We start from the raw sequence: 17874 nt of genomic DNA, 5'->3' as shown, positions 1-17874 counted from the left end.
TGCAAAGGTGTTATTAATGTGAATTAATAAGAATTCGCAGAGTTCATTTAGATCTTGGGATTAAAAGGCTCATTTCAAGGAGCTGTTACTACATAAAAACAAACACACGCTCACGAGCAAGAATATTAAATGCAGGCAATCATTTGTAACGTGCATTTACATCACTGCTCTCTTCTCCTGAGAGCTACACAAACAGTCTAGTCAAACAACTCTCTGTGAGGTAAGCAATAGATTATGGCTTTATTTTATTGAAGGAGAAACCCACAGCGTGGTGAATATCAGGTTATCAAATCACATATCTGGTTCCTCCTTTGATCACTGATGAATTCCTTTACTCCTAAGCAATGCTTTTATAGACACACATCCTATGAAATATGCTAGTTGCCTTTCTTGGAGGGAAGGGAGACAGAAGGGCAATTAAAATATAAAGGTTTATTTCCCTAAAGGATTAACTAATAGATGAGGATATACAGAGTAGGCTAAAAATAGTCTATATGGGACATACTTGTGCTCTACATTGAATAAGAGCCCAGGAGAAGAATCTTGTAGCTGCTCATCCTCTACACCTCTCTGGAGGGTTGAATCTGTTTTATTCTCAAGAGCAAACCTTGGCTACTCAGTCTCAAAGTGGCCAAAGCACTTGGTTACCTCCCCTGTGTCCAAAGACAAGAACTATAACTACAGTTTTAACATAAGCCTGGAAAGCTTCCTAACCTGTATTTATCCTCTAAATAGCAGCTGAAGAAAACATCTGACTCGATTGGCCTTTCTCAGTTGTTCTGATCCCCTATTAATCCCCGCTGCTCCCTGCCCAGCGCGGGGCTGTCCCCTTTGCTGATTTACCACTCCTTTCTTGTGACCACCAGCGCTGCAATGAGAGTTATTAAAAGGTGGTTAGAAAGGGGAGCAGTCGGGCTGTTCTAAACTTAGAGTAACCTGAAGCGAGCCATGAGGTATCCCCTGGTTCCTCTGGTGAACGAGCTGACCTTTCCTCTACTTTTCTTCTGGTTCTGCTTGCCCTTTGTAATGCTGCTGATCATCGCCATTATCTGGCTGCAGCTGCTGCTTAATGAAGGTAAGTTGGGCAGTTGATCAGGTAAAATGCTGCTGCATAAAGTTAACTTCCTCTTTAAAGCTCTCTGCTGGCTATTTTTAGGTTAATGCCACTTGTCACAGCAGGCAGCTAAAGGTTTGTTGGTACTGGTGGTAGCATTTAGAAAAAACAAACAAATTATTAGGTTTTTCTGCTAAAAATGCTTATAAGACAACCAAGATGCTTCTTACCTTTCTTACACTCTCCCTTTTTCTCAGTGGTTATTTGATTTAAGAAGGACAAAGGACAAGTAATTTTTGTAGGTTTCTATTTCAAAAATCTCCCAGAAAGCAAGCCTAATCCTCTAAATCTGTACACTTTAAATTCTGGCCTCACAGTTCTCTTGCACCTCTCCTTTTTGGAAAGGCATGGAGGGTTTTACTGGGGGAGCTGGTAAGGAATTCTTTTATGCTGAGGCTAATAGAAAGTTTTGAAGGGAGTAAGACATACACTTTCATTTATTTATGTATTTTTCCAGTTTTTTTTGTTTTTTCTAATCCATCCCAATTTTTTTCTTTTAATGTGTCAGCAATCAATAACAGGCTTTGGTTTAGGCTAATAATAAGCTTATTGTTGTACTTGTGAGGATAAAGCCTTGCTACTGTGCTCTAATGCTGGAGAAAAAAATCTAATCCCAGCTGAGGAAGTTCAAAATCAGTGACAAAATATCTATTTTACATAGCTATGCCACATCCTTACACTTCAGTTGAGTGCTCAAGCTTTTGTCTGGATAGAGTGATTCTCTTGATGTTTTGAAGGAGATTTTTCAGGTTATTCTTGCTACATTTACATTCACAATTTCTGGCCTGTAGTGACTGCTCTTAGCACCAGGCCTCCAACTGTTTCCACAAATGCTCTAAATTACATTTTAACCAGTAAGGCTAGACAAATCACTAAATTTTTACATACCAGCATATTTACAGAAGAAGAACATTAAAGCTTTTCTCAGTTATAAAAGTACAAGTACTCTTTTTAATAACTTCCTGACTAATTCCATCATATCCACTTCCTCTAAGCTAGTTTATAACAAGCACAAGTGAAAAGGTAGTGCTTCAGCTTCTCCTTTAATAAAATTGCTGATTAAGAGATAATTAGTTTAAATTAAACACTTGTAAAGGCCTTTTATTGTCTAGTTTGGTTTGAAAGTCCTTTATTTCAGCTGGAAAAAGTTCAGAGGAACCTTGTCCAGCTCCTAGATGGAATGTGCAAGTCTTGCAGCCATGGGAAAAAAAAGTCACATACAGGTGTTTTACATGTTCTTTTTAAACCTGCTTCTAGCACAGATGCCCAGCACAGAAAAGATTGAGAAAGAATCTCCTGATGAACCTGGATCTGACTCTGAAGATGAGCTAACAGAGGAAGAAAACCAGAGTGATGCATCCAGTACAGAGATACAAGAGGAGTCATGGTCCAGTGGAGCTGTGGGAACACTGAGGCCCAAGCCTGCTTATGTGAGCTCAAATCCTAAAAGCCAAAAGCAAAGTCTTCTTGCTGTGATCTCAAACAGCTTGTCCCAGAGGCTGAAGATAAGATATTCCCGTGCTGAAAAGAGCATTTTCTGTAACATCCTCATGGTGAGTAGTGGGACCAGGCTGCCTCCTTGCATATCTACTGCTTTTGTGCCTCAGCTCTGACTTTTTTCACCTCTGCCTGACTCAGTGGTCTCTTGGGCAAGACAAAGCTCCAAGATTTCAACCAGGTTTCTGCCTGGTTAATAACTAACAGGAGGTTTTATTTTCTGCCTTCCCTATTTGTGATGACTCTTGTTGTAGACGAGGTAAAGGTAACACAAAATTGTGCAGAACGACTATCATGAATATGTGTGTGTGTATATATTTAAAGGTACATATACATATTTTAGAAGTCCTTGAGAACTGCATTTAAAATGGTAAAATTTGCTATTTATTCCTCTAAGATAAGAAGTTTAACTCAACTGTGTGTAAAAACTCTCCTGGTATTTATGGCTGGTACTATGTACTTTTAAAAAGTTGCTTCAGATTTCTTACAGTGGAGCATGTGACTGAAAATAAGATGTATTTCAGTTGCTCAATAAGAGCTGAGGCCAGAAGTCTCCTTGCAAGCACAGCTGCCCTAATCCTTTTAGGCTTAACACAAATCCCAAAAGATAAATTTCAAGCAGTGGAAGAGCTTCATGTCTTGTGTGTCTTCTCTTTCCGTGTGCCTTGACTGTCTGTTCCTTTGCAGAAGGGGCTCACAAGGGAGAGCTGCTCTGTGCCTCCACTGTCACTATTCCCAGTTCTGTCTGCTCAGTTACATTGCTGGGAGTTTTGAATTGCAGCAACTGAGGTACTCACTCATGTTTCCTTCCACCAGTTCTGCTGGAGTGCAAACCTTGCTTAGGCTGGAGTAGCCAAGCACTGGAATCACCTTAACCACTGCAGTTATTTGACTAACACACCCTGAAGCTGAGCTTTAGCATGGCATCAGCAACACCTCAGTTGAGAGCACTTTTAAGACCATTAACACCACCAAGGTGGTACCAAATCAGTGTAGTAACAACTTATTTAACATTCATTAATTTCCTAGTTTTTCAAAAGCTAAGAGTGCTAACAATGAGCTTGGTCTTGTCTAGGGTACCTTTTAGTGCTCCTAGAATTCCTCATATGTACAACTGTTGACTTGAACACAGCAGCTTGAACTTGTCTTTTGTAGGACATAACATTTGTTGGGTGGGTGAGGGAAGGGAACAAGCACTGGTGTTTGCAAAATCCTGCTGAAAGTGGAACATCTTCCAAAGACATCATTGCAGTGACAATTCAGTTCTTCCTTTTCTTCCCCAGCTGCTGTGCTCCTTGCTTTCTTCTCTCACCCAGAATTTTGTCTGCCTGTTGCTCCAGACCTTTAACAGCCTGTGGACTCTGCTGCTGCCATCCTATCTGGTTACCTACATGGCTCAGCTGTTTGCTTTGCTGAGTGAAAGAGCTGGGAAAATCCTGGGCTCCCTGAGTCTGGAGAGCAGAGGCCTGCTGCTTTCAGTCCTGGGGAGGAAACTGCAGCTGAGCCAGGCTCAGAGAACCACCTCAGGGTGCAAACAAAGCAGGGAGTCCCATGGCAATGCAGGTCAGCATTGGTGACAGCTACTGCACATGGCAGAGGGAGGGGAATTCTCTGAGAAAGAAACCCACTCCAGACTAAGCACCTTCTTAGCTCGCCTCAGCTGCTTTCAGAGTGTTGACTGCCTAAATGTGAAATGGATGACAGCTGCCAATTTCTTGAGGGATAAACTCCTTTTTTGTAAGGACCAAGGACTCCACCAGTGACAGTTTCTGCTCATCAACACTAATCTTTGATTTCAAATAAACAAGATCAAGGCAATATCTCTCTGTAGTAGTTCTTACTGGATTTTAAATGCAATACAGCCATAGAATTATTATACTCATAGTCCAATTAACACTTTTCTCATCTGCAGCTTGTCAGTTCTCAAAGTAGGAAACGACTTTTCAACGCTCAGGTCTAAGAAATGAAGCAGCCCTACCTCCAATTAACAAGAAATAATTAAGCTCTCAGCAGATCTTGAGCATGCATGTCCCTGATTTCCGTTCAGGCTTTGTTTTTCAGCACAGCTGGCAGGCTGATGGAAGGTAGATTACAGCCTAGAGAGGCACTCACGAACAGCTCGATTTAACCAGTTATTGGAACCACAGGGAGGGTGAGGAGCCTGAGATGAGCCATCGTTTTGTAGCCTAAGGGTTTATCGAGGTGCTGGGTTTGAACAGAACAGCTGTGTGCTCTTGTGTTGATGCACACGTCCAACACACTCTTTTGTTTTCAAGAGGACCTGAATTACAAAGTAATTCAATGAGCGCGCTGCCGCTTGTGACAATCATTGTTTCTGCTGCCCGTGTGCGGTGCCTGTCGCTCCCGAGCCTTACACGGCACGCTGTGCAACACCAGCCCGCAAAAATGATGAAACCTGCCCTGGCTGTGTTTGCTTTTCCCACCCCATCCCCTGAGCCCCGCGTGGCCAAATATTTGGCCATGCTCTTAAATAAAACTTGTTTGCCCGCATCTTTATTTTCGCCGCTCCTTTCTTTGGAAAGCAAAACACAAAAGAAAAAGAAAAGCTGTTTGCCCAGGACATCCCTCTCTCCCGGGAGGGAGCTTCGGGGTTCTTCTCTAGCGGGGATCCCCCGTTTCTTTCCCCGCCTGCCAGCGGCGAACGGGAAGGGTTGGATGCTCCGGGCAGATGCGGCGGGAGCGGGCGGGGAGCGGGGCGAGCTCTGGAGGGGCGGGACGGGGGCGGAGGGAAGAAGGGTCTGCTCTGCTGCTCTCGCCTCCGCCGAGCTCCGCGCCCGGCCCTGGGCGGCTCCGGCCAGCTGAGATGCGGGTCGGGAGAGTCCCCCGCTCTCCTCCTCCTCCTCCTCCTCCTCCTCTCCGGCCGTGCTCTGCAGCGCTGACCGCCCCAGGTGGGCACTGACCGCTCCAGGGAGGCACTGATCTCTCCAGGTGGGCACCGACGCCCCAGGTGGGCACTGATCTCTCCAGGTGGGTACCGACGGCCCCAGGTGGCCGCTGACCGCTGCAGGGAGGCGCTGACCCCTCCAGGTGGGCACTGACCCCTCCAGGTGGGCACTGAGCGCCCCAGGTGGATTGATGCTCGGCGCTGCTGGGGGCTCCGGCCGTGCCCCGCAGCTCCGGGGGTCTGGATGCCGTGGTTGTGCACTCCTGAATTGTCGCTTTCCCCGCAGAATTTGGCTTCTGCCCCGTTGAGGAATGAGTTTATTGTCTCGGCTGTACTGACATCTTAAAGCTGTCTTCCCTGAGCCAGCGAGAAGGATGTTTGCTGGTGGGGTCAAGGTTTTTCTCTTCACCTTTTCCACCATGAACACTTAAAACGTGTTGGCAAGAAAGGCTTCATCTGGCAGCTGCATTGTTGGGGATGCCTTTATTGCAGCTGAAGCCCTGGGGATGACATCTCCTCTCTCTATGGGATTTCACTTGTTTAGGCTGCTTGAGTCTTTTAGACTGTGTTAGCCTCTGCTCAAAAAGAAGCCCTGTTATCTTGAGGTAGTTGCCAGAATGCCACAGTTTAAGTTAAAAATGTTATATTGGGACCATCGCTGCAAAGAAGTTGATGAACTGAGGTGGGTAAATAAACAATCTAAAGGTCTAGGAGAATATTGCCTCTTGTACTACGTGGTGATGTTCTAAAGCCTGGTGCTACCAAAGTGTATGTTTTGTGTAGTTTTTAGTCTGTGTAAATACACTCAGAATAGCTTTAGCTTGGCTGGGCTGGCTGTCCCTGGCAGTGTCACTGTAATAGCAGGGAGGTTGGTGCCAGCTTGCAAAAACCTGCTTGAGAAAGCTACTTTGAAGACTCCTAGTTCCTGCAGAGTTCCCCAGTACCACAGCTATGCTGATGGCACTAGTGGTTTAAACCTGGTTTTCCTGTCTTTGAGCTATGAAAAATAATGCACAAATAAATATTTGGCTGCTAAGAATAGGACTTTTGTGTGTGAATTTAGCTAAAAGTAGTATAGAAAGGGCATTTTGGTTCTGCTGGGGGTCAGTGCCTCTTACAAGAGGTTGGTGGTTTGTGAACCTGCCCTGGAGAACGGACACAGACCTACAGATGAGGGGTCTCAATTTGAACCCTGCAGACTTTTTATTGTGAAAACATTTCTTAAAATATTTCCTTTCCTGAAGCTGGCTGTAATGCCTGCCCCTGTGCCTGTCTTTGCTGGGCATTTGGACCTCTCAGCATGAATTTTGCATGACCTTGAAGCTGTCTTGTAGTCTGCAAGTGCTTCAATAGCATCCATGAGTTTGTGCTTTAATTTCCTTTTGCTGTTGTGTGCAAAAGCTGCTTCCTGGGCATCAGCAAGAGAGTTTGCAGCCTTGGATGCTGTAGTGGAGCTCCTGCCAGTGTGGTTTTTTTACACTGACCACAAATAGTTTTGGATTTAGTTCACCTGAGTGTCTCTTGTTCACCTGGTGCATCATTTCTCATATGCATCCAGCAGCCTCTGTCCCAGAGCTCTTCCATGCTGCAGCAAGCAGGTATTTTTCTCAGCTTTAAAGATAGCAAAACCTGGATTGAACACTTTGGAGCACAGCCTTAGTGACAATTGTAATTTGGTAGTTCCTTTTAGCTGAAGTAAGCCTCCTGGGAGGTGGAGGATGCATTTCTCTGTGCCAAATTGTACTGTACGTCTTTCGTGACCTTTTGCACATCACTTAATCTCCCTTTTCTCCCCCTCTTCTTGTTTGTAAAGCCCTTTTTTGCAGGGGTGGGGTCTGTTAAACATTAAGACTCTGCTGGGAAGCACTGTATGTATAAAAACACAGATAACAATTTCTTTCTCCTCTGGGCTCAAAACTCTGGAAGATGTTGGTAAAAAGACCCAAACTCTAATCTAGTGTAAACTGAAGTGACCTAATGTGTTTTGGTGGATTTAAGTGATAAACATATCTCAAATCACCATGTCAAAGCATTTTTAAGGTCCTGCAGCATGTGGGGATCCCTAACGTGTCAGCAGGACCTCTCTGAGTAACAGCTGGGTGAGCTGTGGCTGTTTACATCCTTCTCCTGCAGGAGTCATGGGATGATTTAACTTGGTTGACATCTGTTTCCAGTAAAGAGGAATTTGGGTTCTTGGGTCCAAGCTGTATGAAGAAAAATAACACTGAATGTTTGCCTCAAGATCCCAAGAGGGCGCAGCAGCAACAGCAGCCGAGCTCTTGGGTTAATCAAAACACATTTTTGAAGTAATTTTTTTAAAATATGGGAAGGAAAAAACCGTAAATGTTGTTTCCCACTTCACAGCATTTTTGATTAGTTTTGATTAGTTGGAGAGTTGTGTTACTTGTCAAAGCTTTATAAACTGCAATGGGTGAGTGTCCAGCTTGCCTTAAGGAAAATATCACTCACTGGAGTGCTGAAATGGGAGCCCAAAGAGATGCTGGCACCTGGGTTCTTTACAAGACCCATCTGGCCAAAGCTTTCAGAACCCTGCTCTGGCTGTGTTTGACCCTGCTTTAAGCAGGAGGTTGGCTGAGGCAGTGACCTGAGGAGCCCCTCACTGCCTGAGATGGTGCAAACTGCTCCAGGAGCAGTGCCCTTCCCTGTCTGCCCAGCAAAGGGGCCCCCACCCCTCCAGGGCCTCCTTAAAAATCACTCTGTGACTTGCACTGGGATCTTCTCTTCTGGGTAGGGAGGTCACTAGGGCATACATGCAATACACTCTTAGCTTTTTACATCCTTTAAAACTAGAAACCACCATACCTGAGCAACAATATCATGCATTATAGCTTCATATGCCTTTTAGGCTCCCAGTTCAGCAAAATATTTTCTTAATTGGGGGTGTTATGGCCCATATGCTTCTATTCCAAGCAGTTTAAATGCTTTCAGTTGGAGACATAAAAATATCTTAGTTGTGACATGATGTTTGAGCCTTCCTGCTGTGGATGCAAAATCCATATGGCAACGAGGCTTAATTGAAACCTGCTGGAGTTACTTTTCTCCTTCAACATATTATATTAAATATTCTTTATGCAGCTGGCTTGAAAGGACTAAACCTTAATTAGATATTTCTAATCAATTAGTGCTTTTGGAAATTCTGTCCCTTTCCAAGACTCATTACTTTGGTTTCTGTAAAACACTTCAGTTTGGTGAACTACATGTCAAGTATAGCCTGTGTGATTTATTCGTTATTTATTCCACAGACTTTAGGTGTAAGTCATCCACTACAGAGTTATTGATTGGGTGGGTAAGTCCTTCCAGGTGTGTTGTGTAGTGGAAAGCTTGTCTGGAATCAGAACTTGTTGCTTGAAGAGTTGGGTGTCTAAATTGGTTTGAGTTTCAGATGTTTGCAATATCTCCTGGTATTTGTTGCTGTTTGGTCAGACTGTTGGGTCAGTTTGCAGGGGAGTATGTTTTGTGATTGCAATTAAGATTGGAAAAAGAAATACAAAAGCTGATGTAGCTTAAAGCGTACTCCCCAAAGCAAATTACTCCAAGAGTCTGGAATGTGTTGGTGGGAGGCTTCAGTTTTAGTGAGATGTTGCTCCGTGCATGCAGGAGTCCTTCCCTTCCTAAATAATTGTTTCCATCTGCAAGACTTATTCCATCAGCCCCCAGGGCTGCCAGTGCCTGGACTGCTGAGCTATTAAAATCTGTGTCTCTTGTAAGAATGAGGATCTTTCTCAATAAATATTCTGTGCCAGCTGTGTGCAAAGGGAACTTTGCTCTCATCATACAGAAAAATAATAGGGCAGCCCCCACTGGAGACCTTTTAGAACAAATAATATTCTGATATTTCTTTCCCATACTTTCAAATTTTTAGAGGGAAAAGTTTCAGGACCCATGAATCTTCCTGCATAACATCTGGCAAGCCCCCTATGAATTCACTAGTTCTCGGAAAGTTTAGTTCTTATATAATGGGGAATTTTGGCCATCTGTGATAACTTCAGGAGAAGGTTGTGGCTTCTGGTCTGTGAGATGTCCTCATGGACATACACACTCCCATCACACAGTGAAGTGACAATAGCCTGCTGGGCCACTGCACACTGGTGGGTCAGCAGTAGCAAACTGGGCAGCCTGGGCATGGATGAAGCACTGACAGGAGGCTGCTGGCCAAGAGGTATTTTATATTCCTCAGTTATCTCTATTTGTGTCACCTAGGGAAGCATGAGAGATGTGTCATTGTAACGGAGAAACATTGGAAAGGCACAAATCTAGAGTACTCCTCACTCTCTTGCCTCTGCACTTCTCTCTTTGAAGGTTCTCATTTCTGAATTAGATTTCAAATGGTGAACACTGGGAATAAAGGTGGGATTTCTTGTGTGTAAGCCCTTGAGTGAACATGAGCCTGGAACTCTTGTGAAGCCCATAGCAGGTGGCCAATATATAATGGAACTGGAAGGATATCCTCTTTAGGCAACAAATAAATACAGCTTTGCTGATGAAAGTTGTTTTTCTCGGTCAAGGTAAAGCTGGGACAATGTTCCTGTTTGAAAGCAGCGGGGCTGACACAGTGGAAGGAAATCCCTGTGTGTCCCCCAGCGGAAGGTGAGGCATGCAGGGCAGTGTATACATCCCTGCAGCTGATCTCCCAGCCCCTTGTTTGGGGCAAACATTCCCCAGCCCTGGCCTCCCTCCAGCCTGTGCACAAGCAGGGTAAAGCGAGATAAAGGTAACAGCTGTATTTAGCTGCAGTGTTTCCTTTGAGTAACGGGAGAGGAAGGATCCCTCCTGGGAGCAGCCATATCCCTCATCCAAGGGTTTTGGAGTTCATTCACTCCGTGCTTCCTACGCTGCCTTGGCAGCACTGCAGGCACGAGGCTGCCGGATGTTTGCAGGTCAGGAAGGGTTTGGAGCAAGCACAGAGCTGCCAGCTCTCCTGGGAGAATCCAAGGCTTGATGGAATACCAGCACTCACCCTGGAAAAAGCTTTTTTGGAGAACGGCTTTTTGCAAGGCTCATTCTAGCTGTAATAATGTGTTAGGTGGAAGGGAACTTAACTGGAGAGTGGAATTGGTAAATAAGATCAAGGAATTGCTTCTTTAAGGCATTCCTGTGAATTCTGCTAATGTGGTCTGTGCAGATTTTCAAAGGATTAGCATCACCTCATTGTTACCAAAGCAGATGGCAAAGGAAAAACAGTCTTTATAAAGGTCAAGAAGCTGTGAGCTGGGGGTCTATGAATATCATTTAACCCCATAAAAGTTCTTTTTCTGACACTGGCTCTAAGTCAGGCATCCCAGCTCATTTGGATCTCTCAGAGTTCCAGGAGGATGTACACTGTGAAGCCAGCTTTATTACGCAAGCACATCAGGTAAAAAATTCAAACAAGGGCTCAGTCCCCTCTCCGTCGGATGGTACCTTGTTAATTCTCTAATTAATTGGTAAATTGACAAAGTCCCTAACTCTCATGCTTATGAGGAAGCCAGTTTCCCATCTGATGGTGAGAATGCTCCTCCCTCCTCCTTGAGCATGGTACAAGTATCTCAGCAGGCAGCCTGGGAGCCTCAGCAGTGCAGATTGAAAACATTTTGGTAAGATGATGTATTTACAGCTTCCACCATGGAAGTTTGATTTCTACCATTCCTATGGGTTCTTCCAGTTGTTTCTGAAGAATTTGTCATATCAGAAACTGCCCAAGAGCAGCTTTTGCAGAGCTGCAAGAGCAGCAGTTGCCATCACCTCCTCTCCTTTGTCTCTGCCATATGTGTAGCTCTTGTTTTAGCCCTGTGGCTGCTCCCAGCACAGATCAGGCTGAGCTGTATCAGCAGTTTTGGGGCCAAAACATGAGTAGGAGTCAGGTCAGCAACCACAGCCAGGTGATGCCTGTGTCAGAAAATGTACAAAAGTTTGGTTGCTTACATCAGGGTTAAAATGTGTGTTTCTGAATGTTAGTTGGGTTAAAGTGTTTATTCATCAAAATTACTAGAGCTGTGAGATAAAACAATTGCTTTGATTCCTTTCATGTATGTTTTTAGGTTTATTTTTATGAAATCTTCATAGTTTTCAATTCACCTGTGAGTCCAGGTTGATTTTCTCCTTCTTTCACTTGTTGGTTTTGACTGTGGCTTTTCAGTGGCTGATCTATGTAAAATCTTCTTTTGGTCTTGGCACTGAGCACTGCATCAGTCTGACCTTGCACACCAGGTGTAAACTGAACAATAAAAATCTGTCTTGCATCACTTGACACTGATGCCTGAGACTTTGTGTCCCATCTCCTCCCTGGCCCTCCAGTAGAGGGAGAGGTTTTTACACAGCAAACAGCACGTGGGGATTTAGAGACACTGCTCTAATCCCTGACTGACCTTTGAGATGATCTTACACCGCCAGCCTCAGCTGCCCTCAGTTCTTCCTGTAAATCCTGCACTACCAAGCTGTTAGGGAAGTCTGTAGCAAGCTCTCCCATCCCCTCCTTGGCCCCCAAGCTACATCATGTCTGACATCTTCCAGTCCTGGTTTTCATGAAGACTCGCGTAATTAAACTTCGTCATTAAAATTTTGGAAAAACAAGCCCTCTTCTAATGAGTTAACTGGCTCTTGACTACAAATAGCTCTGTGAGAGCTGTGAGCTGAATTGTGCAATCAGGTCCAGCATCTCAACCAGTTTTGTTCCAGCTGTTGCATCGTTTATAGACGAAACCAGTACAGACAAGCCTTGAGTGGTGACTTCAGAGCCAGGCGCCAGCAGAGCAAAAATAGTGGATGCTGACTTTTTTTTCACTTCTGAGTCTTTAAAGAGAAATCCAGCTCTCTTCTTGAGGACAAATGAGGATAATGCCCATAAATATAAATTACAGCCACCTGTAATCTCTCTCCACACAGAGAAGTTTGGCTTCTTCCTGACAGACCTGTTACAGCTGAAGAGATGACAAAGTGGAACAGAAGCCTGTTAGGATAAGTGATGGCACTTTGGAGTACCACAAAACTGTTGTTCCAATATGAGTGGAATAATTGGCACTTAAAATTGCCTGGCTGCTAAATAAGAGCTTCTGCTACTTGACTGTATTAAATCTTCTTTTTATTTTGGAAATAACTGATGGAGCAATCAGGATCTGGGAAAATGGAGCTCCCCTGGAGAGGGGGTGTCCTTCTGTTCCCCTGCTCGGAGTCTGGTGGATCTACCCACAAATGGGCACAGGGGCATTTCATTCCCAAGTAAACTCTCTATAACAATGTGTGTGGGGACCTATTTGGCAATCATTTTTCTCTGAATCCTGGAGTATTTAGGTGAGTGGATTTAGGTTTTAATGTAATCATTCAACAAGATAAGCTTCAATAAGGGGGGGAGGTAGGGGGTTGTCCAGCTGAATTTCTGAAGTAGTTTCAGCTAGTCTGACCCAGTATAAAAATTTATGAGGTGATTATAAAAGCCGTAATAGGCTAAAATCTGTCAAAACAAACAAACAAGAAAACCTCCTAAATGAAACATTGCTTTGAAAACTCTATTTGTACTTAGTCCATGCTCAGGTGTTTCACTTTTAATCTTAACAAATAGCTTAGTTGTGGAATTATGATCATGTCACTCATCCTTTTCTCTCCCCTTGTCTTACCATCCTTGCTAAAACCCAGCTTATCAGTAGCCATTGTTGAGCTGTCTCATAACCTTGGTAGCTACACTGATTGTGGGGCCGTGCCACGGGCATGACTTCTCCCAGGAGTGGATGTTTGGCATTCTTTGGGCAGCAGCTCCTGCGGGATGCCCGCAAACTGACTCATGGTGAGCTCAGCCCAGAGAGCCCATCCCCTGCAGTGATTATGCTGCAGGAAATAAACAAGATGACAACCTAATCGATCACATCTTTGGGCTGAGAACTGGGGCACCCCAGTAAGAAAGTCCATTCCTGCCATTCTTTCTATTTGTTGCTCCATTGCCCCATCCCTTTCCCAGAAGGGAACAGAAAATCCAACGCGCAAAAATCAAAATGAGGTTTGTGAAACCAGCTGGGGCGTGAGCTTGGGAGCTGGAGCTTTTGCATATCCTTCTTCTGTGAAAATGAAGGGTGTTCAAAGTGCTCTGTGGAGGTGGTGCTGGGGCTGGGCTGTGCAGAGTGGAGTCAGGGAGCTCCTGTGTGTGCTGGGCTGGCACGAGGGGCTGGTCACTCCCTGCAGCTGCAGAGGGGACTGGCTGCTGCCCACTGCTCACACCTGCCTCTCCTCCAGGGTGATGTGTGGTCCTTGTCACCTGGCTGCAGGGATAATAGATCCCTGTGCTTGGAGGAAGTGAACAAGCAGCTTGCTGGTCATTACTCTGGTGCCTGTGACTGCTCTCTGCATTCAGCGTCCAGAGAGAGAGATTTTCCTGCGAGGCACAGCCCCCTGTAGGTACCAGGCACGTGTTTGAGCAGGGAGGTAAACGAGGTCATCCTCTGAAACCCGCTAAGGCTTCTAATTTTACACAGCCTTCAGTGCCCAGGAGGCAGAGGCATATTCAATTTACATTAATAAGTAAGTCTTGGTTATTCATCAGAATAAATGTTTTTGAGTGTTAAGAATAGCTCCTGTCTTAGTGCTTCCTCCTATTGTTGCAGCTCTTCCTTGAGCAGTGGAAATGTTTTGGGTGATTTAAATTACATTTACAGTAGTAATTAGGTGTAAGCAACTTTACAGTTGACTTATCTGAATATACATCTGTGTCTAAAGAGACTTTTTTTTTTTTCCCTACCCCACCTCCTTGATTCTCCCAAGGCAGGACATTTTCAAACAGGGTAGGCAGCTGGAGATATTGATTTATATTGATTATCGATCCTCCAGCTCCCTGGGCATCCTCCCAGCAGGATGACAGATTAGCTCTTGTCTCATGCAGTAAAGTCATGAGTGGAAACACTTTGCAGGGCCTGAGTGTTGCTGGGGCTGTTTCTTGGCAGCTCTTTTCCTGTGAGGTGCTGGTTTTCTCTCCCAGCTCAGGCCGAGCAGAACCAGATGTGTGTCAGGCCCAGCTGCTGGGAGCTGCTGCCTTACCCAGACCTGGCTGCAGCTCACTCTGTGCCCCAGGCCCCAGCCTGGCTGCTGCTCCCTGCCAGACTGGGAGCAAGCTGGGCTTGGATAATCTCACTGATTTAGTGACTCCAGAAACTGGAATAATCTCTTAATCTCACTGAGTCTGTGTGATGGATAGGTAGCACCAGTTGAGGATTTCCTTATGTGATGGATTGAGGAGGGGTACATGATTTTCAGGTTTTCCTAATGCTCTGTACCCTCAAAATAAACCAGAAAAAAAAGGAATTGAAGAAATTTTCCCACTCCACATTGCAGTGTGTCACTTGCATTCATTTTTCAGGGTAAAAAACTGATTTTGGGATGCTTGAAAAATGTAAAACTGCCATAAAATCTTGCAGTGCAGCCCATGGATGTTTTATTCCAGCTGACCTGAAGGCTCTGATGCCCAGCTCTGCCAGGCACCATGCAGAGGCAGCTCTCCCAAACTGCAGAGTTCTTCCAGTCTTTAGGTCTGCTGAAATTCCTGACTATCCAAAAGCATGTCGGATGTTTTTCCACCTCCTTTTGATCCTGAAAAAGTCAGGCCAAGTCATGTCAGCTTGGCAGGATGTGTGGATACCTTCAGAAATAACTTGTGCACTAAAGTGGTGACGGTAACAGTGCTGGGTCTGTTCCCGTGATTCATTTGAACTAATTGGCTGCTGAGAGCATCATGTGTCTCTTTGTCTCCATATTTCAGTAAGACTCAGCTCCTGTGATCCAGATAATCTTATCCTAGCAAGCTTGTCTCATCTCTAATGATGCCAGGAAGACTGTCCTGGAGCATGAAACATGCTGGAGAGCTCAAAACCAGAGCTGGAATATTTATCCTGATTCACTCTGAAAAAGCAGACTCAGCTGGCCTCTATTCCTCCACCTTTTTTCTCACAAGCACAATCTAGGAGATAAACTTACTGATTACTCCTCTCAAATGCCATGAATAACTGAAGGCCAGACAGGAGTGGAGATGTGAAAGGCTGTAGTGCAGCTGTTATTATCCAGAGAGATCAGAAACTTTCAGCAGTGCTTGTGTACTCTTTGTGTGAGTAATCAAAGCTGAATGTACTCTTAAAGAATTCTGTCTTCATCTGGATGCTTTAAATTTGCTCAGTTGTGCAACAAGCCTGGCTGAGTTATTACTACCGTATGAGAAACCTGAGGATGAAACTGCCTGGTACGAGTGTCTGGCAGGCTCTGTCTGTAAATTGACCCATTAAAAAGGATGATCAGCTGGCTGCTGGAGTTATTAAAAGACATTTAATGACAAGGAGCACCACTGAGGGACAAAAGAAATAAAGTTATGGGCTGTGGTGCCCATCTATTTGCCGTGCTGGCAGGTTAGAGGTGATTTTATGTCCAGGAGAAGCAATGGCCTGAAATCCAACCCCTTGTTTCAGGGCAAGGTGTGCTTGGTGGGGAGTGGTTTGGAAAAGCTGAGTGTTCCCTGGGGAGAACAAAATGCTTTTCAAATTTTGTAAAAACAGAAACCAAAGAGCAGCCACATTTCTCTTGCAGATGCTTTCTGTTGTCATCCCTCCTTGCTCTCCCCTCCCATGTCTCACATCCTGAGCAGTGAGTGTGGTCACACATGATGGTGACACTCCTGCAGCAACTGTAGTCTGTGTCAAAAAAGCTGCAAAAAAGGATGAAAAATATTTAATTTGCTTTCTGTGTGTTCCTACAGTCGTCATTAGTGGGTGAATTTTTATGATGCATAGTTGGAAGGAATTCTTCCCTGTGAGGGTGCTGAGGCCCTGGCACAGGGTGCCCAGAGCAGCTGTGGCTGCCCCTGGATCCCTGGCAGTGCCCAAGGCCAGGCTGGACAGGGCTGGGAGCACCCTGGGACAGTGGAAGGTGTCCCTGCCCATGGCAGGGGTGGCACTGGGTGGTCCTGAGGGTCCCTCCCAAACCATTCTGTGCTACCTGCCTGTGTGTGATTCTGTGCTGCTGTAAAACCTGTGGTCTCTGGGTTTTGGTTAGAACTGAACTTCACAAGAACTTTGTGTGGTTGATCTGGGGCTGGTGGAGGAGGAGCTAAATGTGGATAAACCTGAGTTTTGAATTACGGGTGGAGGAATAGGTTTTACAGGAATTGTGGGTAAGGAGGAAAAGAGAGGAGATTCCCACGAATACTTTTGCATAGTTAGTGTGGGGAGTTGTCAAGTCCCAGACCCAGCACCTTCCCAGTGCCAGCCCCGGGTCTGAAACTGGGGAGTGAGGCAGTGCTCCTTCAGCAGCAGGGTGAGCTCCAGCAGTGGCTGGGGAAAAAGCTCTGTTAGTAGGAACAAAACCAAGATGGGCTCTTTTATGACGAGGGATTGTCTCTAAAACAGCTGCTGCTGCCCTTTCAGCTGTTGGAGGCAAAGCTGGCTGAGCTGTAGACCCAGCCTTACTGGGAATATGGGGAGCACAGAGTGGGATTTTTACTTGTGTTGGATGAGCTTTGTGTGCCTTCACTAAAAAACTTAAATAAGTTACTCATCCCTTTAACTTTGGGATTCTGAATAAAAATTGTGAAAAGAAAGGAGAGTTACTGAAACGTCATAGAGAGAATAACAAAGAAAGAGCAAAACCTGTCAGGAATGGCTACAGGACATCCGATTGCTTTAACCCTTTGCTCACTTATGCATTGATTGTCGATGAGATTTTTAAGGAATAATCTGGATCTTGCAAAATATTCTCTGTGGGTGTTAGGAGTTTACACTGCTCTTTCAACACCAGTGTCTTACATCCAGCTGGGGTTTACTCACTGCCCAGCTATGGCAAGAAACGCTGAATTGCTTTTTTAATAGGCACTTGGGGTATTTTCCCCCTGCCCTCCCCACGTCCCCGGGCAGATATTTTGTTCTTTTCTTGATGTTCTCTTCAAGTACAATGCTGAGGAGCGAACGGGCTGCTTGACTCCTCCTCCCTGGGCTGCCTTTGGGAGTTCCTTTTTCGCGTGGGCTGAGGCTCACGTTAATGTTTAGCACGGCCGAGCTACAGCCCAGCCTCGGGAAGAGCTCGCTGCTATTTTCTGCTCCCGGAGCTGCCTGTGGGCTGTCCCCCGTGTCCCACGCGTGGGCGGCTCCGCCTGGGGCAGCGCTGCTTGAGGGCTCGGCTGGATTTACTGCCGCTGCTGCCGGGCGGGGGGACACGGAGGGAGCGGAGGATGCTCCCTTGTCACCTCGTGGGTGACGAGGAGCAGCTCTTCGCTGCCAGCAGCGTGTGTTCAGCACGGATGGACTGACCGCCACCCTCCTCCATGGACATGGACAAGTGTGGCTCCAGGATGGGCAGGGGTGGCATGGCCAGGCGCCGGGGGGTGCTGGCCCCCGTCCGG

At 45.6% G+C, this 17874-nt stretch overlaps 1 protein-coding gene across 1 annotated transcript; it reads left to right on the top strand.

Annotated features, from left to right (window-relative positions):
- Window positions 1–857: 857 nt before the first annotated feature.
- On the top strand, window positions 858–4431 carry ADIG (adipogenin). Its single transcript, XM_041478833.1, has 4 exons — window positions 858–1075; window positions 2372–2667; window positions 3299–3400; window positions 3895–4431. Exons 1-3 carry the CDS (start codon window positions 949–951, stop codon window positions 3383–3385), a joined length of 510 nt encoding a protein of 169 aa, XP_041334767.1. The 5' UTR covers window positions 858–948; the 3' UTR covers window positions 3386–3400; window positions 3895–4431.
- Window positions 4432–17874: the final 13443 nt, after the last annotated feature.

Source organism: Pyrgilauda ruficollis, unplaced genomic scaffold, assembly GCF_017590135.1.
Source record: "Pyrgilauda ruficollis isolate IOZ18807 unplaced genomic scaffold, ASM1759013v1 scaffold46, whole genome shotgun sequence".
NCBI lineage: Eukaryota > Metazoa > Chordata > Aves > Passeriformes > Passeridae > Pyrgilauda > Pyrgilauda ruficollis.
The sequence above is the reverse complement of the archived record's forward strand: the minus strand, read 5'-3'. Positions and strand labels throughout refer to the sequence as shown.